The sequence below is a fragment of the Tupaia chinensis genome, unplaced genomic scaffold (genome assembly GCF_000334495.1).
Source record: "Tupaia chinensis unplaced genomic scaffold, TupChi_1.0 Scaffold000094_1, whole genome shotgun sequence".
In the NCBI taxonomy this organism is placed as follows: Eukaryota; Metazoa; Chordata; class Mammalia; order Scandentia; family Tupaiidae; genus Tupaia; species Tupaia belangeri.
Window position 1 is genome coordinate 2773937 of NW_006159556.1, and position 16470 is coordinate 2790406.

At 42.4% G+C, this 16470-nt stretch overlaps 1 protein-coding gene across 2 annotated transcripts in view; it reads right to left on the reverse strand.

The window, feature by feature from the left end:
• The window catches only part of HERC3 (HECT and RLD domain containing E3 ubiquitin protein ligase 3), a 129745-nt gene that overhangs the window by 72318 nt on the left and 40957 nt on the right, over positions 1-16470 (reverse strand). For both annotated transcript variants that reach the window (XM_006143249.3, XM_027769859.1), the window contains exon 3: positions 3297-3456. In XM_006143249.3, coding sequence (XP_006143311.1) covers positions 3297-3456 — 160 coding nt within the window. The remainder of the gene's footprint in view (positions 1-3296; positions 3457-16470) is intronic.

Consider the following 16470-nt stretch of genomic DNA (forward strand, 5'->3'; position numbering starts at 1 on the left):
TTCCTTAAGCACTAGACTACAGGCCGGTCCTGAATGGCTTTCAAAATAAGAGTAAGGCCATGATCCAGCAATTTTACTTCTAGCTATATATCCAAAAGAATGGAAACAGAGGCCCAAAGAGCTATCTGTACAGCCACGCTCTCAGCAACATTACTCACAACGCCAAAAGGAAGAAACAACTTAACTGACCATCGATGGATGAATGGCCAAGCAAAACGTAGTGAACACACATATTGGCATACTGCTGAGTTTTTAAAAAGCAGCAAATGGGCCAGCTCTTGGCCTGCAGGTTAAGGCAGCTAGATTCCACATGCTGACTGTACTGTTCAAATCCCAGACCCCGTGGCTTAAAAAAACATGCCAAGCATACACGTATGCGTGCCCAAAACCCAGAAGGAGATAAAGATGGAGAAGGGATTGCCGTGACCATTCCCCATGAGGGGTGCTTTCTCTCTCTCTCCCCCAAGTGAGCACATGGCAAATTTAAATGTAAAAAATATGTACTCTCAGGACCAGCAGTTAGCGTAATGGCTATGTTGCTGGACTCCCATGTAGTCGACCGCGGTTTGCGTCCCGGACCCGGTGGCTTAAAACTCACGCCAGGCGCGTGTGCATGCGTGCCCAAGATCCTGAGAGGAGAATGGAGGAGAAGGGATTGCGGCGTGACTAACCCCCCTGGGGGGGTGGCTAATTTTGTTTAATTCCTTTAAAAAAAAAAAAGGAAGCGAATTCTGACACATGCTTCAACGCGGATAAACCTGGAGGACAGTTTGTGAAATGAAATAAGTCAGTCACGAAAAACAAATACGTCTTCAAAAAGTTTTTGAAAACTATGTATGGATTTTGATTTTTTTTTTTGCACAAAAGTAAACTCATAATTTAATTCCATTTCATAACTTTCTGAAGTCCCCCTCCTATTACATGATTCCACTTTCAGAGAGTCTCTAGGGTAGTCACATTCATAAGAATGGATTTTGCAAAATAAAAGCATTCTGGAGGTTGGATGGTTGTCCAACAATGAGAACATCCTGAACACCACTGAACTACACTCTTGAAAATGGTTGATATGGCAAATTTTGTGAGTACTTTATCACAATTTTAAAAACTAAATAAACAATGGCAATACCTCCCAATCCTTAGTCCCTAGGATGGTAAAGAGGGAGTCATATGATATCTTTTCAAATCTCATCTCTCTGCTTGATCTAGTGATAAAAACAGTCCCTATTTCACAGGGTTATGATGAGGAACAAATGAAAATAATTCATGTAACATGCTTGGCGCTGCCCAGCAGGGATGGGCAGCCAGGGACTGCCTTATGCTGTCAATTTCAGGAGTGGACCAAGTTGCCATGTTCTTCGTCAGGAAGTGTATTATGCCATGGGAGCAAAGGGGAAGGGGTGTCTGGAAGATAGATGGCCAGTGGAGAAGGGGGCGACAGACTATCTAGACTGACTAGTAGATATGGCTTTTGTTAATGTTTTGTTTTCCCAGCTAGAGTTAAAACAGAGTCCATGTATATACATTGAGTGCCAAAGAGAATGGCACTATTTTTTACTCCTCAATCGCTCCCCTTCTTTGGGGATTCTGGGCATGCACCCTGTATGTTTCTCAAGCCATTGAGTCCAGAAGGAGAACTGTGCTGATGGCCCCATGGGATCCAGCCACCTTAACCATCATACCATGGGTTATTCCAAGTTCTGTACTAAACTATCTACAAATAAATGCCTTGGAAGTTATCCACAGTTTAGATACAACTAATGAAAATTAAATTGTTACTATAATAAAGATTACTTCACTTTTAGAAATGAAATGCGACTGAAAATCTTGATTACTTGGTCAACAAATTAAATACTTTTGTCATTAATGCTTTAAATCTTTTCCCTCATCCAATTTAACTAAAATAGCACTTTTTCTCACTGCCACTCTCCCTCTGCCCCCAAAATTAAACTCATTTTTGGAAAAAATGAATCTAAGACATTACCTGTTCTAAATCAAGAAGTGAATCAAATCACTCTTACCTGCATGTCCCTCTTTTCCTTAAAACAGTTTTTAATTAAAAAGACAAAAATCTAAGAAGAGCAAAAAGGAAGAGGAAGAAGACTATACCTGTCCCCTTTCGAGGGGACAATATCAGGGAGAGGAGGAGGGCCTGTCTATTAAGCTTGTACTGAGAGTGTACGTGCCGGGCACCCTTAGCAGTGGTGACACTGAAATGAATAACCCAGTTCTGCCATCCAGAGCTCACAGCTTTGTACTAAATACAGACATTAAATAAACAATCACAGAGTGTGACAAGGACTCTAAGAGGCCTATGCAGCACATCTGTAGTATAAAGGAACAGGAATTAAATAAAGGAAATAAGTGGGTTGTTTCTTTGATCCATCATTCTGAACTCTCAAGAAAGTACTACTAAGGAACCAGCAGTTAGCGTAATGGCTATGTTGCTGGACTCCCACATAGTCGACCGCGGTTCACGTCCCGGACCCGGTGGCTTAAAACTCACGCCGGGCGCGTGTGCGTGCGTGCCCAAGATCCCGAGAGGAGAATGGAGGAGAAGGGATTGCGGCGTGACCATCCCCCCTGGGGGGTGATTTCTCACTTTCTGTCTCTATGTCTCTGTCTGTCTGGCGAGCGCACGTGCCCTATAGTGAAAATCTCTCCAAAAAAAAGAAAGTACTACTAGACATTATCCTCAAAAAGTCCATCTGAAACTCACTTCAATTTTTTGCATGGTTTTCTTAGGGAAAAGGAATCTGTTACATACTGAGTTAATTCATCTAGGATTTAGAATTAAGTTAATATGTGAGAGACTCAAAACCGCTGTATTGATTTTGGGGGAGGGTTAAAGACTCTGCATATTTGTAATGTGTAAAGTAATTTGGCCTATTATTCGAGTATCAGGTCAGCCCTGGGTTCTGTTTTAAAGGTTTAATTGGATAATTGACTGAGATGTCTGATTTTAAGTTGAAGGTTAACAGGTCTAGGATGTAAAAAGATATCTTTTTTATTCAAACATTTAAAGAGTTCTAGGCACTCAGCCAGCAGCCAGGCCACTAGAACACATATGGTTCCCAACCAACTCCCATCTTTGGAGTGGCAAGAAACACCTTCATAAATAATTACAATCCGTATAACAAGAGCTCTAACAGTGTAAGACACAGCAGAGGCACAATGAAAACAGCAATTAAACGGAGCAAACAGAACAAAAGCAAGGGTCTAGCAAAAAGGCTTCGGCGGGAGGTAGTACTGAGCACAATTGCCATTTGAAACCAGATTCCTCTCCGTGACGTTCTTACCTGGGCACTGCTACGGAATCCTCAGTTGTCATGAGTCCTAGCTGACCATCACTCCCCGCACCCCAGGAGAACAGCTGGCCCTGGTCACTGAGGGCCAGGCTGTGGGACTCGCCACAGGCCACGTGAATGATGTGCTGGTCTGCCAACGCGCCGATTTGTTCTGAAAGAGACCAGACCCAGGAGGAAAACATGGCTTACTTAGCATGGCTTACTTAGCACAGGAAGTGTTCCCTCCACACCACGCCGCCCTTCGGAGCAGGTGTTCCCAAAGAGGCCTCGACTCAGAACAACTATCGTGATTCTTCATCTCACTTATTTCTAAATACGCTCCATTTAGATGCCCACATGCTCAGGGAGAGCCACATGCAAACGGGAATGAGGCATATTTCTAAAAGTGGGATTGAATCAAATCTGGCCCGAACAATGAAACCAGCACCCTCCCCCGCCTCAAACCACACTCAGCCACAATTCAAAACCCCGGTCTCTCCTCAGTGCCAGGACACAGTATCTAGTCAAGAAATAAGAGAATGTCTTTCTGGGAAAACTGCCCAAAGGAAACGGTATTTATGGGGCTCTCAGAGAAACGGTCAATGTCCCACCAATCGATGACAACCATCTTCACACACGCACACAGCTCCACTCACATTTAAGTATATAAGAGGCTGGGCAAGAAGCACGCTTAAGGATGATGAAAACTTGAACATGAAAGCCCAAAAGCTGGGTTGGCTGCCATGGCCTGGTGGCAAAGGCAGCCAAATCCTGCATGGCTAACCATGTGGTTTGAATCCCAGCACTGGTGGCTTGAAAAACACACACATATGTGTGTAAGTGCCCCAAGTCCTGACAGCATGGGGAAGGGGGAAGAGGTTGTGGCATGACCACGCCCCACTGAAGGGTGCTTTCTCCTTCTCCTTCTCTCTTTGTGTCTCTCTCTGGCAAGCACATCCACCCACTGGCAATAAAAAATAAAAGACAAAGAGCAACTTAAACAGAGGAAGATGAACTCTGAAGAAACTGATCAGGCAGGGAGCATAAAGTTTAAAAAAAAAAAAGAGAATCCTTAGCGAATGGGCCAGATGATGTGGAGCTTAAGTCATCTGGGTTCCAACTGCACGGTTAGAGTCCCAGACCTCATGTCTTGAAATTCATGCCCACAGGTGGGTGAGTGCCCTATCCTCCAGAGAATAGAGGAGAAAGGATACCATATGGCCATCCCACTGGGGAGTGATTTCCTACTCTTCACCCACTCTGGCAAGCAAACACTATAGCAAAACAAAAACAAAAACAAAACTAAACAAAAACCCTTAGAGAGAGAAAAAGATACTTCAATCCATGAACAAGGAAGACAATGCTATAGAAAACTATCATTCAAACATTCAAAAAATGAAAAAAAATCTTAGAAATTTAAAATGTAGCAGCAAAAGTTTAAAAGAAAAATCTTTGGCAGTGGGTCTGAAAGTAGAATGGAAGGCCATTTCTAGGAAATAGAACAAAAACCAAAGAGCAATGAAGGGGAAAGATAAGAAATTAGGGAGTTAGTCTAAAAGGTCAAACATCTGAAAGATAAGAACACCAGACAGGGAGTGAAAGAAACACAAAGTAGAAAATTTGAAAGAAGAAATATAAGAAGATTTCTCATAACTGATGAACATGAGTTTCATGATGAAAGAACCTGGCACGTGTCCAGAATAATTACTGATGAAATACCTATTTCTGAGGATGGTGTCTTGAAATTTCAGAATATCAAAAAAGATTCTAAAAGTTTCTAGAAAAGAAAATAGTTTATATACAATAGAACAGGGACCAGAATGGCATCAGATTTCTCAGAAGCAACATTAAAAATTATAAAATGATGAAACAATGCCTTTACAGTTTCAAGGAAAATGATTTGCAACCAAGAATTCTATATCCAGCCAACTATGAATCTGATGAGGATGGCAGGGGTGGGGAGGTTCAGGCATGTACTGCTTTCTCAGAAGGCTACTGGAAGATGTGGTTCCTAACAAAGGACAGAGGAGCCGGAGACAGGAATCTTGTACAGGAAGGTAGTGAGGAACATTTCCAAGAAGGCTTTGCAGCAAGCCTATTGAGGAAGTTGGAGAAATGGCTCCAAGGTGAAAACAACTCTGCCAGAATCAAGGGGTTACTATGGAGACTACGAATAAATGTTTTACGACGGGAAAGAAAAGCAATCACTGCGTATGAAGTCATAGTAACTGCTACGGTGTGAATATACCCCCCAACAGTTCATGTGCTGGAAACCTGACCCCTCTGCCTTCGTGAATTAAGGTCAGCTCTGCCCTCATGAATGTATTAATGTTGCCATCATGGGAGTGGGTTCATTAGCAGGGGAGTAGCTTTGTTAGAAAGGCAAGCTTTCTCTGGCTCTCCAGCTCCTGCCCTCTGCCTATGTGGTGACCCTCACCGTGTTATAATGCAGGAGCAAGACCCCCACTAGATGCCAGTGTCACGCTCTTGGACTTCCCATGCCCTACAACATGAGCTGCATAGGTTTCTTTTTGTTATAAATTACCCAGTCTGTAGTATCCTGTTATAGCAACAGAAAATGGACTAAGACAGTAACCAAATAAAAATGATTTACATGGTTAATAATGTGGTCAGAATTGATTAATTCTTCAGAGGTCCAGCTTCAGTGGTACATGCTGCTAACTTGCTGTGTTCTACAGGCTGGAACCATATGGAAGACCTGGGTTCGACTCTTGGTCCCACCTCAGGCTGGGCACAGTGCTGTGTGCCCATAATCCCAGCAATGTGGGAGGCTGGAGCAGGAGGATTATGAGCTTGAGGCTGGCCTGAGCAACATGGCAAGACCCTGCCTGTAAAAACGAGGCATTACGGCCTGAACCTGTAGTCTCAGCTGGTAGGCTGAGGCAGGACGACTACGAGACGGCAATCCCTGTCTTTATTTATTTTTTTTTTTTAAGATGAACTATTTGTAAAAGGAAAATATTTGAGGATAAAGAGGAAAAAAGGATGGGTACAGAAATATTAAAGAATCCTAATCTTCTCCAGTGTGACATCTCCAGACAAAAACCCATAATGAATAGCACTGTGGGATGTCGTTTAGAAACACGACAGTAAATACCAAAAGAAAAAGCTAAGTAGTTGAAGTGATGGCTCCTTGGAGACTCAAGGCCAGGAACAGATAAGCCAGGGAACTGTTATTTGACCGAAATACAGTTTGTACCAATAACGTTACTTGAAAACAATATTTTTTTAAATTATGCAACTGGAAACATGTTCACATCAGAGAAATCACCAAATGGAGTAAATGAAAAGATACTGTCACTCCTGTTGTGGCCATGATCGATCTCCTTATAACTGACATGACAGCTGTACATATTTATGCGACACAGTATGCTTTTTCATTGCACGAATACAATGTGAAATGATCGAACAGGGTAATAGACACAGGGCTTAACCTCTACTCACTACCTACGGCCCAACTCTCACCTTGCCCTGGGCATGAAGAACGGTCCTGTCATTACCTTGTAAAACCGTATGGAACCCCGACCAAAGTAGCTCAGGAGACTCAGACTCTACTCCTCAGACGAAATTTCCACCTTGTACCAGAGTCCCAGGACTTGGGCAGCCATTCTGCCCTCCAAGGCTGCAACCTCACCTGATAACCTCACTCACGTCTGAGGTCTTCTTCTCAAGACCTGCCCTTCTTGCTGCCAACCAGTAACCTCCCCTGCCTAGATACTGGCATTGAGCCCACCATGGTACTAATGGGTTTCTCCACTGTCCCAACAAGACACAGCCCATCTGATCTCTCAGCTGTTTTCTTACCCCCAACAGTATGCCTCTTGAGCTAGTCCTTTCACTACAGCTGAGCAGCCACAGGAGGGCACGTCTAGCTTCTGTTTACCATTTGCTCCCAGCCTGGTCAGGCTGTAAGCAGATTAATTCCCCTCCCACAACATATCAGCCACCAAAAGAGACTTCAAACCACCCTTATCACCACAGTGAGATATGCAGCTCCAGAGGCAGCAGCATTGTTCGGTCAGTCAAAGGAAGAATCTGATCACTCCTTACACAAGTCCAACTTACTCTGTTTCTTCTAGCCAGAAAATTGCATTCTTCCGGGGGTCGGCAGGTGGCGTAGTGGTTAAGGCACTGGACTCCTACATGGCTGACCATGGTTTGAGTCCCAGACTTGGTGGCTTAAAACTCATACCAGGCGCACATGTGTGTGTGCGTCCAAAATCCCAGGAAGAGAGGGGATTGTGGCATGGCCATGCCCCCAGGACAAGATTTCTCACTTTCCCTCTCACTGTCTCTGTCTCGCTCTATGAGTGCACATGCCCTATGGCAAAAAAAAAAAAAAAAAATTACCTTCTTTTGATTCAGGCTAAAGATGTGTCACCATAAATTAACTCCTCTTATAGAACCTAAGAGGTCAGGCCAGTGCCCCAGTGAGTACCACATTCACTCCTCTCCCTGAAGACACCCCTGTCCTGGTTGGGAAGAGGCTGTGGTGCCCATTTTCCCAAGCAATCTTTTCTGAATCATTCTGTCAAGGCTACACATCGTATTTTGCAGATTACAACAGACCGTCAACCCACATGCTAAAGTAATTAAACACACTGAGGAAACACTGGGCATTTTTAAGGATAAAAGTATATTTTCTCTCTGGTCTGCTTATGCCCACACATTCAAGTCTTTAGAAGTCTTTAGCAACACGACCGACTCCAGTCGAGTCATAGAACTGGAGTGGCAGTGCCCAATGTGGAATGGCACTTCAGCGCATCGGCAGTGCAGCTGGCCTCGCGTGACTAGGGTTACTTCGACTAGGCTTCCGAGCTCATCCTAATGTTCAAATGTTTTTTGAGTGAATGGTAGATTTGACATCAAAACATAAAAGAATGGCTATAGAGAAGGATGATAAGAAGCTAGAGGGTTAGGAGAACGATGCTGATCCTTAATCCTTGCAACTACCCTGCGAGGCAAGAGTACTATAATTAGCCTCAGCTCAGAAGGACTACATAGCTGAGCCGAGGTTCACAACGAGTGAATGGTGGGGTGGGCTGGATACCAGGTCTGTCTGACAGCAAAGCCCGTCACATCCACTGTCCTCTCTCATGGAAAATAACTAGATGGATTTTAAATAGGTAAAAGTTTACTTGTGGACGATGGGAAATTCATTCTTTTTTTCCCATCATCTGTTCAGATGAGGAATACACCCCAATGGCTTGTACTTAATGACACTAGTAGTTGGGTGGTGAGCATAAGGAATATACAAGATTTGTGATCATCATTTGGTACTAAATTTTAGCTAGTAAAATATACTAAATTGAGACCAGCAAGTGGCATAGTGGTTAACGTGCTGGATTCTCACATAGCCAACCACCGGACGAGTTCCAAACCCGGTGGCTTGTGCATGTCCCAAATCCCAGGAGGATAATGGAGGAGAAGGGACTGCATGGTGGCCATTCCCCCTGTAAAGGATTTCCACTTTCCCTTCCACTGTCTGTCTCTCCAGCAAGCACATGCACCCTATAGCAAAAACCTACTATGTACACACACAGACACACACATGCACTAAATGTCAGATATTTCAGGATTTGGGGCATGCACACACATGCACCCTATGTGTTTTTCAAGCTGCCAGGTCTGAGATTTTAACCGCACGGTCAGTCACGTGGGATGCATTTGCCTTAACCACCATAACACTGGATGGTTCTCTGTTCATTCCCCCCCCAATCTTTTGTATCTGTTATAAAGCATAATTTCTGTTGCGCAATCTTCAACTTCAGCAATCCTCTCCTCTGTCATCTCCATTCTGCTATTGAGGCCATTCACTGAGTACTTCATTTTAGTTACTGTATTTGACTCTTCTTTCTGTCCCCTATTTCATCGTTAAGAATTTTGCCTATTTGTCTCATGAACGTTTGGGCCAGCTTCCTGAAATATTTGCATAATAGCTGCCTTCAAGTCTTTCTCAGATAATTCCAACATCTGTCACATTGTATCCATTGTCTCTTCCCTTGTGAGTTGATATTTTCCTGATTTTTCATATGCTGAGTAATTTGGGGTTGTACCGTGAACATTTTAAACATTATGTTACAAGACTCTGCATCTTATTTAAATCTTCAGGAAAATGTTAGTCTCAACAGTTCTATTTGGATGTGTGCCATGTGTGTACCACGAGTGACCAATGGTGGCCTATGCAATAGTTCAGCTGTCAGTGTAATTAATATGCTAAGCAGGGTAAGAGTTTTGCACGCACAGCTCATGGGTGAGACAAGTTCACAGATAATTACACGGAGTTGCTTTCAGAGCTCCTCCCTCTCTGGAGTCTCCCTAGTACTTTCAGACTTCCTAGGGCTCCTTCTCGTTCCTTTAGTCTAAATACTTCTGCAGCTGCACCTGCGTCTAGGGGCAACTGGCAGGAGGGTGAGAAGGGGAAAAATGGCAAACTCACTGCCAGTTTAGTGGTGCTTCCGATTCCGGTCTTCTTTCTTAGTGCACCTGCCCTGTTTCCTTTTCAGAGTCTTCAAGTAGCTGATCCGTGCTTTCTGTACAGGTTTTATAGTTCCATTCAGGAGAGACAGAAAGGAATGTACTCGCCTATCCTTCCCGGAACTCAAAACTCAGAGCCAGATTTTTAAAATAACACTTTTTACTTCCTGCTTAATGTTTTTTTGTTTGTTTGTTTGTTTGTTATATCAGAGAATGTCCGCAAACTGTCTTTGTTTAATTTGGCTAAATTAAAAAAAAAAAATCAAAAGCATAAATGCTTCAAAAACGAGAAGTGTGTTTAACCCTCCTACACAGTGAAGGGCAGGATTCCTGGAGGTGGGCATTACTTCTGAGCCCCGGGTGCTCTATTTAACTTTTCTGACCAAATCAAAAACATAGTTGCTTCACTTCCAGTATGACGCCCCAACTGCTAACAATGATTAGCCAAATCTTCTCAAATAAAAAATCAGGGAGAAAGATTAGTTATGGTAGAGTTCAGAAGAGTATTGCTCAGTTTAAGTACAGAAGACTTTAATGTACCTTAATGGTCACACACTAAACTCCGAAACACATCTATATTATGAAAGAGTATTTTCTTCTTAAAGCCTTAAATCTAAGCTTACCGTAAATACATCCAGATGCAATAAGCCAGACCCACTACTCAATTACAACAGGCAGAGCCCTGTCGCAGGGAAGGAGCAGGCTTTGTTGTTACGAGGCACTGGCACTCCTCTGGTCATAACAGGATCAGCTGCGGTGACTCAGTTATTTTCAGCAACTCAAAGTTGCCTATGGCATTATCCAGTACTTTAAAGGGATTTTAATAGAGAAAGACTATACATTAGAGAGTTACCTGTGGGCTCTGGTAGAGGGGTCTTAAAATCACTATGGTGATGACACAGTGGTCAACAGTTGGTCCTCCATACCTGAGGGTCCTCTTGGGTCATCAGAACAGTCATGACATCTTTTTCTATGCATTTCTAAGCAAAAAGGAGTCATGACTTTTCTGACAATCCAGTACATGCATGGAGTCAACCAAACACAGATAGAAAACACACACACACACCCCAACAACAGAGACAGTTCTGAAATCAAAACTTGAATTTGCCGCTCACTGGGAACAAGGTTGAATAGATGGGGACGAGGTGATGTGTAGGCAGTGCATTGCATATTGTAAGTACTTCAGAAATGATTTAGAGTATGTGGGAGGATGTGGGGGTTATATGCAAATACGATGCCATTTTATGTTAGGGACTTAAGCAACCACAGATTTTTATATCAGGGCAGAAGGGTGGGGGTGTCCTAGAACCAAACTCCCATAAATACTAAGAGGTGACATTATATAACGTAGTACAGTTTAATGTATCAATTCTCCAGGGGATCCTTTAAACCCCTCCAAGGACTGACACCAAGCTCAAAATTATAACAGTCCCCTGAAGGCCAGTTCACAGGCTTTCTGTACAGGTTTTATACAAAACCTTTCCTTCTGAACAACTACAGAGCTGGAACGTAAGCACCAGGAAGACTGCTCACACAGCTTTATGTACAACTACATGTACATTAAAGAAATGCTTGCACACATCTGTTGACTGAAGAACATCAAAATACGAAGTTCAGGATTTAAGATGTCTTGAATGACTACCAAAGACGTCACAGACAAATGACAGAGCTATAATTCATACTGAAGGAGGGAGAAGACAAAAACTAGTCATTTCAAACTCAGTGGAAGAGCTCACAGACATTTCAAAACACCAGTGTTCCTTATGGGGAAAATGAAGCGTAAAGGAAAAGCGAAAACATTTTCAAAAGATACTGAAGTCAGGGAACCAGCAGTTAGCGTAATGGCTATGTCACTGGATTCCCACATAGTCGACCGTGGTTCGTGTCCCGAACCTGGTGGCTTAGAATTCACGCCGGGCGCGTGTGCGTGCGTGCCCAAGATCCCGAGAGGAGAATGGAGGAGAAGGGATTGTGGCGTGGCCATCCCCCCTGGGGGATGATTTCTCGCTTTCTGTCTCTATGTCTCTCTCTCTCTCCGTCTGTCTGGCGAGCGCACGCGCCCTATAGCAAAAACCTCTCAAAAAAAAAAAAAAAAAGATACTGAAGTCAGAGAACGACAGAACCAAGACAGGTCTGTTTTGAAAATAAATTAATCGGTGCCAGATCCACTAACATAAATAGAACATTTATTCTCATCCAGAATAAAAAGCTACCCCTCCCAATTTTTACCACCTGCTATTCTTAGCCACTTGTACTATTCTGCTTCCTTGTAGCTCAAACATGTTAACTTTGGCCTGCTTGGAAGGCAGCCAATACTCACAGACCGACCCAAAAGAAAATAAAAAACCCTCTATACTGAGTGACAAAATACACACCGAGGAGCTGACATATTTTAACTGTACAATCACAACATACTCCAATTCTATTCAAAGATACTGTGTAGAAAGTCTCTGTTTTTGACTTAGCATTTAAACTACCTGTAGTAAATGTAAAAATCATCTTTGATTAAATCGAGAGACATAGAGATATGTTGTTTGACTTTGAGGGAAAAATAAAGAACTAACAAATGGAAGTCAGGATAAAAACCCAGTATATACCTCTCTAAAAAGTTCATAAGCAAGTATCTAATATTAGTATGCTATCTATCAGTACAAACAAACATTAAGTAGGTATTGTAACAATGTACCATAGGCTTAGAATTCAGCCTGTCCTTTGATCTTACAAGTGTATTTCTATGAATGTGACCTAAAGAAATAATGTACACTGCATTGCTATTAACGGGAAAAAGAATTCAAAATATGTTAGGATCATATACTATAAAATAAAATATGTCATCATTTTAAAAAGGCCAATATAGATCTATAGGAACACAATCATTACAGAAAACTATTCCTAAGATATTAAGTGGAAAAACAGGTTACAAAGCAATAGGTAAGGTATGACCTCATTTGGGTGTAGAAGTTAAGGCAGCTTGATCTCACATGGTGAACGTCATGTCAGGTACATGCACTCAAAGTCTCAAGAAGAGAATGGAAGAGAAGGGTCATGCCACAATCACCCTGGAGGCATGATTCTCTGTGATTCTCTCTCTCTCATTCTCTTTTATTCTTGCTCTCATTTTCTCTCACTCCAGTGAGTGCACATACCCCAAAGCAAAAACAAAACAAAAAAGACCTCATTTAAAAGGTGCATATTAGGGACCAGCAGTTGGCGTAATGGCTATGTTCCTGGACTCCCATGTAGTTGACCACAGTTCGAGTCTGGCATGGCGATCCCCCCTGGGGGGTGATTTCTCGCTTTCTGTCTCTCTCTCTCTCTCTTTCTGGCAAGCGTAGGTGTCTTATAGCAAAAACCTAGAAGAAATTTTTTTAAAAATGTAAAAGATGCATATTAAAACCAGTGAGATTCCATTTTACACCAATATGAATGATTAAATTAAAAAGATGTAAGATACTGGGACCAGCAGATGACCTAATGGTTACGTTGCTGGACTTCCATATAGTTGATCATGGTTCGAGACCTGGGCCTGGTGGCTTAAAACTCATGTCAGGCACATGTGTGTGCATGTCCAAAGTCCCGAGAAGAGAATAGAGAAGGGACTGTAACGTGGCCATCCCCACTGGGGGATGATTTCTTACTTTCATTTCTTACTTTCTGTCTTTGTCTCTCCAGCAAGTGCACCCACCCGATAGCAAAAATCTCTCTTAAAAAGAAAAAAAGACTTACAATGCCAAGTAAAGGCAAAGATGAGGAGAAATGAGAACTCCTAAACTGCTGGTAGGGTACAGTTGCTCTGGAAATCTGATGGTTTCTTACAAAGTTAAACATATATCCAGTAGTTACATATAAACCAGTAATTGCAATCCTAGGAATTTACCAAGAAAAATGTAAATATTCCTACACAAAGCCTTGTATTAGAATATTCATTGTACTTTTACTCAAAATAGCCCAAATCTGAGGAAAAAGCCAAATGTCTGTCAACTAGAAAATAGATAAATAGGATGCAGATCCATAAACTGGAAATACTACTCAACAAACACTATAAACTACATGCAAGAATGCAAATCAACCTCTAGAACATTATTCTAAGAAGCCAGGCACAAAAAAGATTATACAAAAATGGAAAAGAATAGTAGAATTTTATATAAGCCCATTGATACAAAATTCGAGGGTAAAACTTATAGTGACATAACCAGATGGGGTGACAAACCAGTTGGCGGGGAACTGAACTCAAGTAGCCCAGTAGAATTTTCTAGGTGATAAAAATGGTCGTTATCACAATTGTGTGGTTATCTGACTCTCAGCAACCGTCAAAACCCATTAAATTGTGCACTCAAAACAAGAAAGCCCCCACACACAAAAAATATGAGTTTATCATACACAAGACTCTGTAGATTTTAGGGGTGAGAAGGCAAACGAATAGTTCTGCACTTGAGTTCTCTCTGACCGAAGAGGCAAAGAGGTCTATGAACCAATGTCACAAGTGTAATGAAAGACACATGCAGGCCGTTCACGGTAGCTGATGTGAGGGGCAGCAAACACAGCCTTCGAGTGGGAGACAGAGGAGTTAGGGAAGACTTCTTGGAAGAGGTAACATCCAAAATGTGCCTTGAATGAGGATGAGCTGTCCATTCATCATCTATCCATTCATCCATCCATCCATCCATCCAAAGCGACTCACAGTCTTTTATAGGAGATTTAAACGTTAAGTTGCAATACCTAAATCTAATGACAATTGTACACAGCACACCATGAGAGGTCAGAGGAGTAACCAAACCAGTCTAAATGGGCTTAAAGACAACTTCCTAGAGAAGCCAACGCCCATAGAGAAGCCGACGCCCAGGACGGGGCTTTAAAGCAGTGATTCACAAACCAAAATGCACGTCAGAATTCCTTGGGAAACTACAATGCTTGACCAAGCGATCCTGTGTCCATTCAATCACTTGAATCAGAAAACTTAGAGAGGAAGATCAGAAACTTGGATCATGAAAAGGTTGCCCAGATGATTCAGATGTTAAAAACATGGAACTTTACCATTACATAAGCATCCAATTATTCACATGGAGCACCCATTATCAATGACAACAATAACGTTAAGAGCAGTCGGCACTTACTGACTGCTTTCTATGTGGCGGGCCCTGTTTAGAAAGCTAGCTATGCTTCATCTCACTTGATTCCTACAATTCCCCTATGAGACAGACCCTCTTAAGAACATATCTGCATTTTGTGAAGATCCGTCGGGCCCTCATACACTGCTAGTGAGAATTTAAAATGATGCAACCACTTTGGAAAACAACCTGGACATTTCTCAAAAGACTGGACCGAGGTACAGCCTATCAGTTCCACTCCTAGACATATATACCTAAGAGAAATGAAAACAAATCCACACAGTTGAGCACAAATGTTCCCAGCAGCATTATTCATTAAAGCCAAATAGCAGAAACCACCCAAATGTCTATCAGCTGATAAAAGAAGAAACAGGGGGACCAGCAGTTAGCATAATGACTATGTCGCTGAACTCCCAAGTAGCAAACTGTGGTTCGAGTCCTGGAGTTGTTGGCTTAAACTCACACTGGGCACATGTGCATGTGTGCCTAAGATCCCAAGAGGAAAATGGAGGAGAAGGGATTGCGGCGTGGCCATCCCCACTGGGGGTGATTTTGATTTCTCGCTTTCTGTCTCTTTGTCTCTCTGTCTTTCTGGCAAGCACTTGTGCCCTACAGCAAAAACCTCTCCAAAAAAAATAAAATAAAAAGTAGAAACAGGGCCAGCCTATGGCCTCGTGGTTAAGGCAGCTAGATTCTACATGTCTGAGCAGACGGTTCGAGTCTCAGATCTGGTGGCTTGAAAAACATGCTGTGAGTGTGTGAGTGCATACATGTGTGTGCAAGACCCCAAAAGAGTGAGAGAAGGACGAGAAGGGATGGTGGCATGACCATAACCCATGGGTGGGTGCTTTCTTGCTTTCCCTCTCTGTCTTTCCTTTCCTCTCTCTGGTGAGGGTACAGACCCTCTGGCCAGAAAAAAAAAAAAGAGAGAGAGAGAGAGAGAGAGAAGAGTATTGGGTCACCAGGAAAGTCAGTGACACATTTTTGCATAGAAAAATACATCGTGACTTTTCAGATGACCCAACATAAACAAAATGTGGTATAGCTATATCATGGAATAATACTCAAAAATAAAAAAGGAATTAAGTAGTGGATAGATCTCGAAAACATCATGTTAAATAAATGACTCCAGGGCCAGTCCCATAGCCTAGTCACCACACCCCCTTAGGAGTGCTTGCTTTCTCTCTTTTTCTCTCTGGCAAACATATGCACCTTCAAGGCAAGAAAAGAAAAGAAAAGAAAAGAAAAGAAAAGAAAAGAAAAGAAAAGAAAAGAAAAGCAGCAGCCATATCTTGTGTCACTCCATTTATATAAAATGTCCAGAACAGGCAAATCTACAAGGACAGAAATTAGACCCGTGGTTGGCCAAGGCTCAGGGGAAAAGGTGAGTAATTGCATGAGGTTCTCTATCGGGTGATGAAAATGTTCTAAACTTGTGATGACCACTGTACATGTCTGTGATTATACCATTGAACGGTATGCATTAAGGGGGTAGATCGCATGGGATGCAAATTATACCTCAATAAAGCTGTTATGGTCAACAAAGGCATCTCGAAGCGAGGACTGGTCCAAACCTAAGT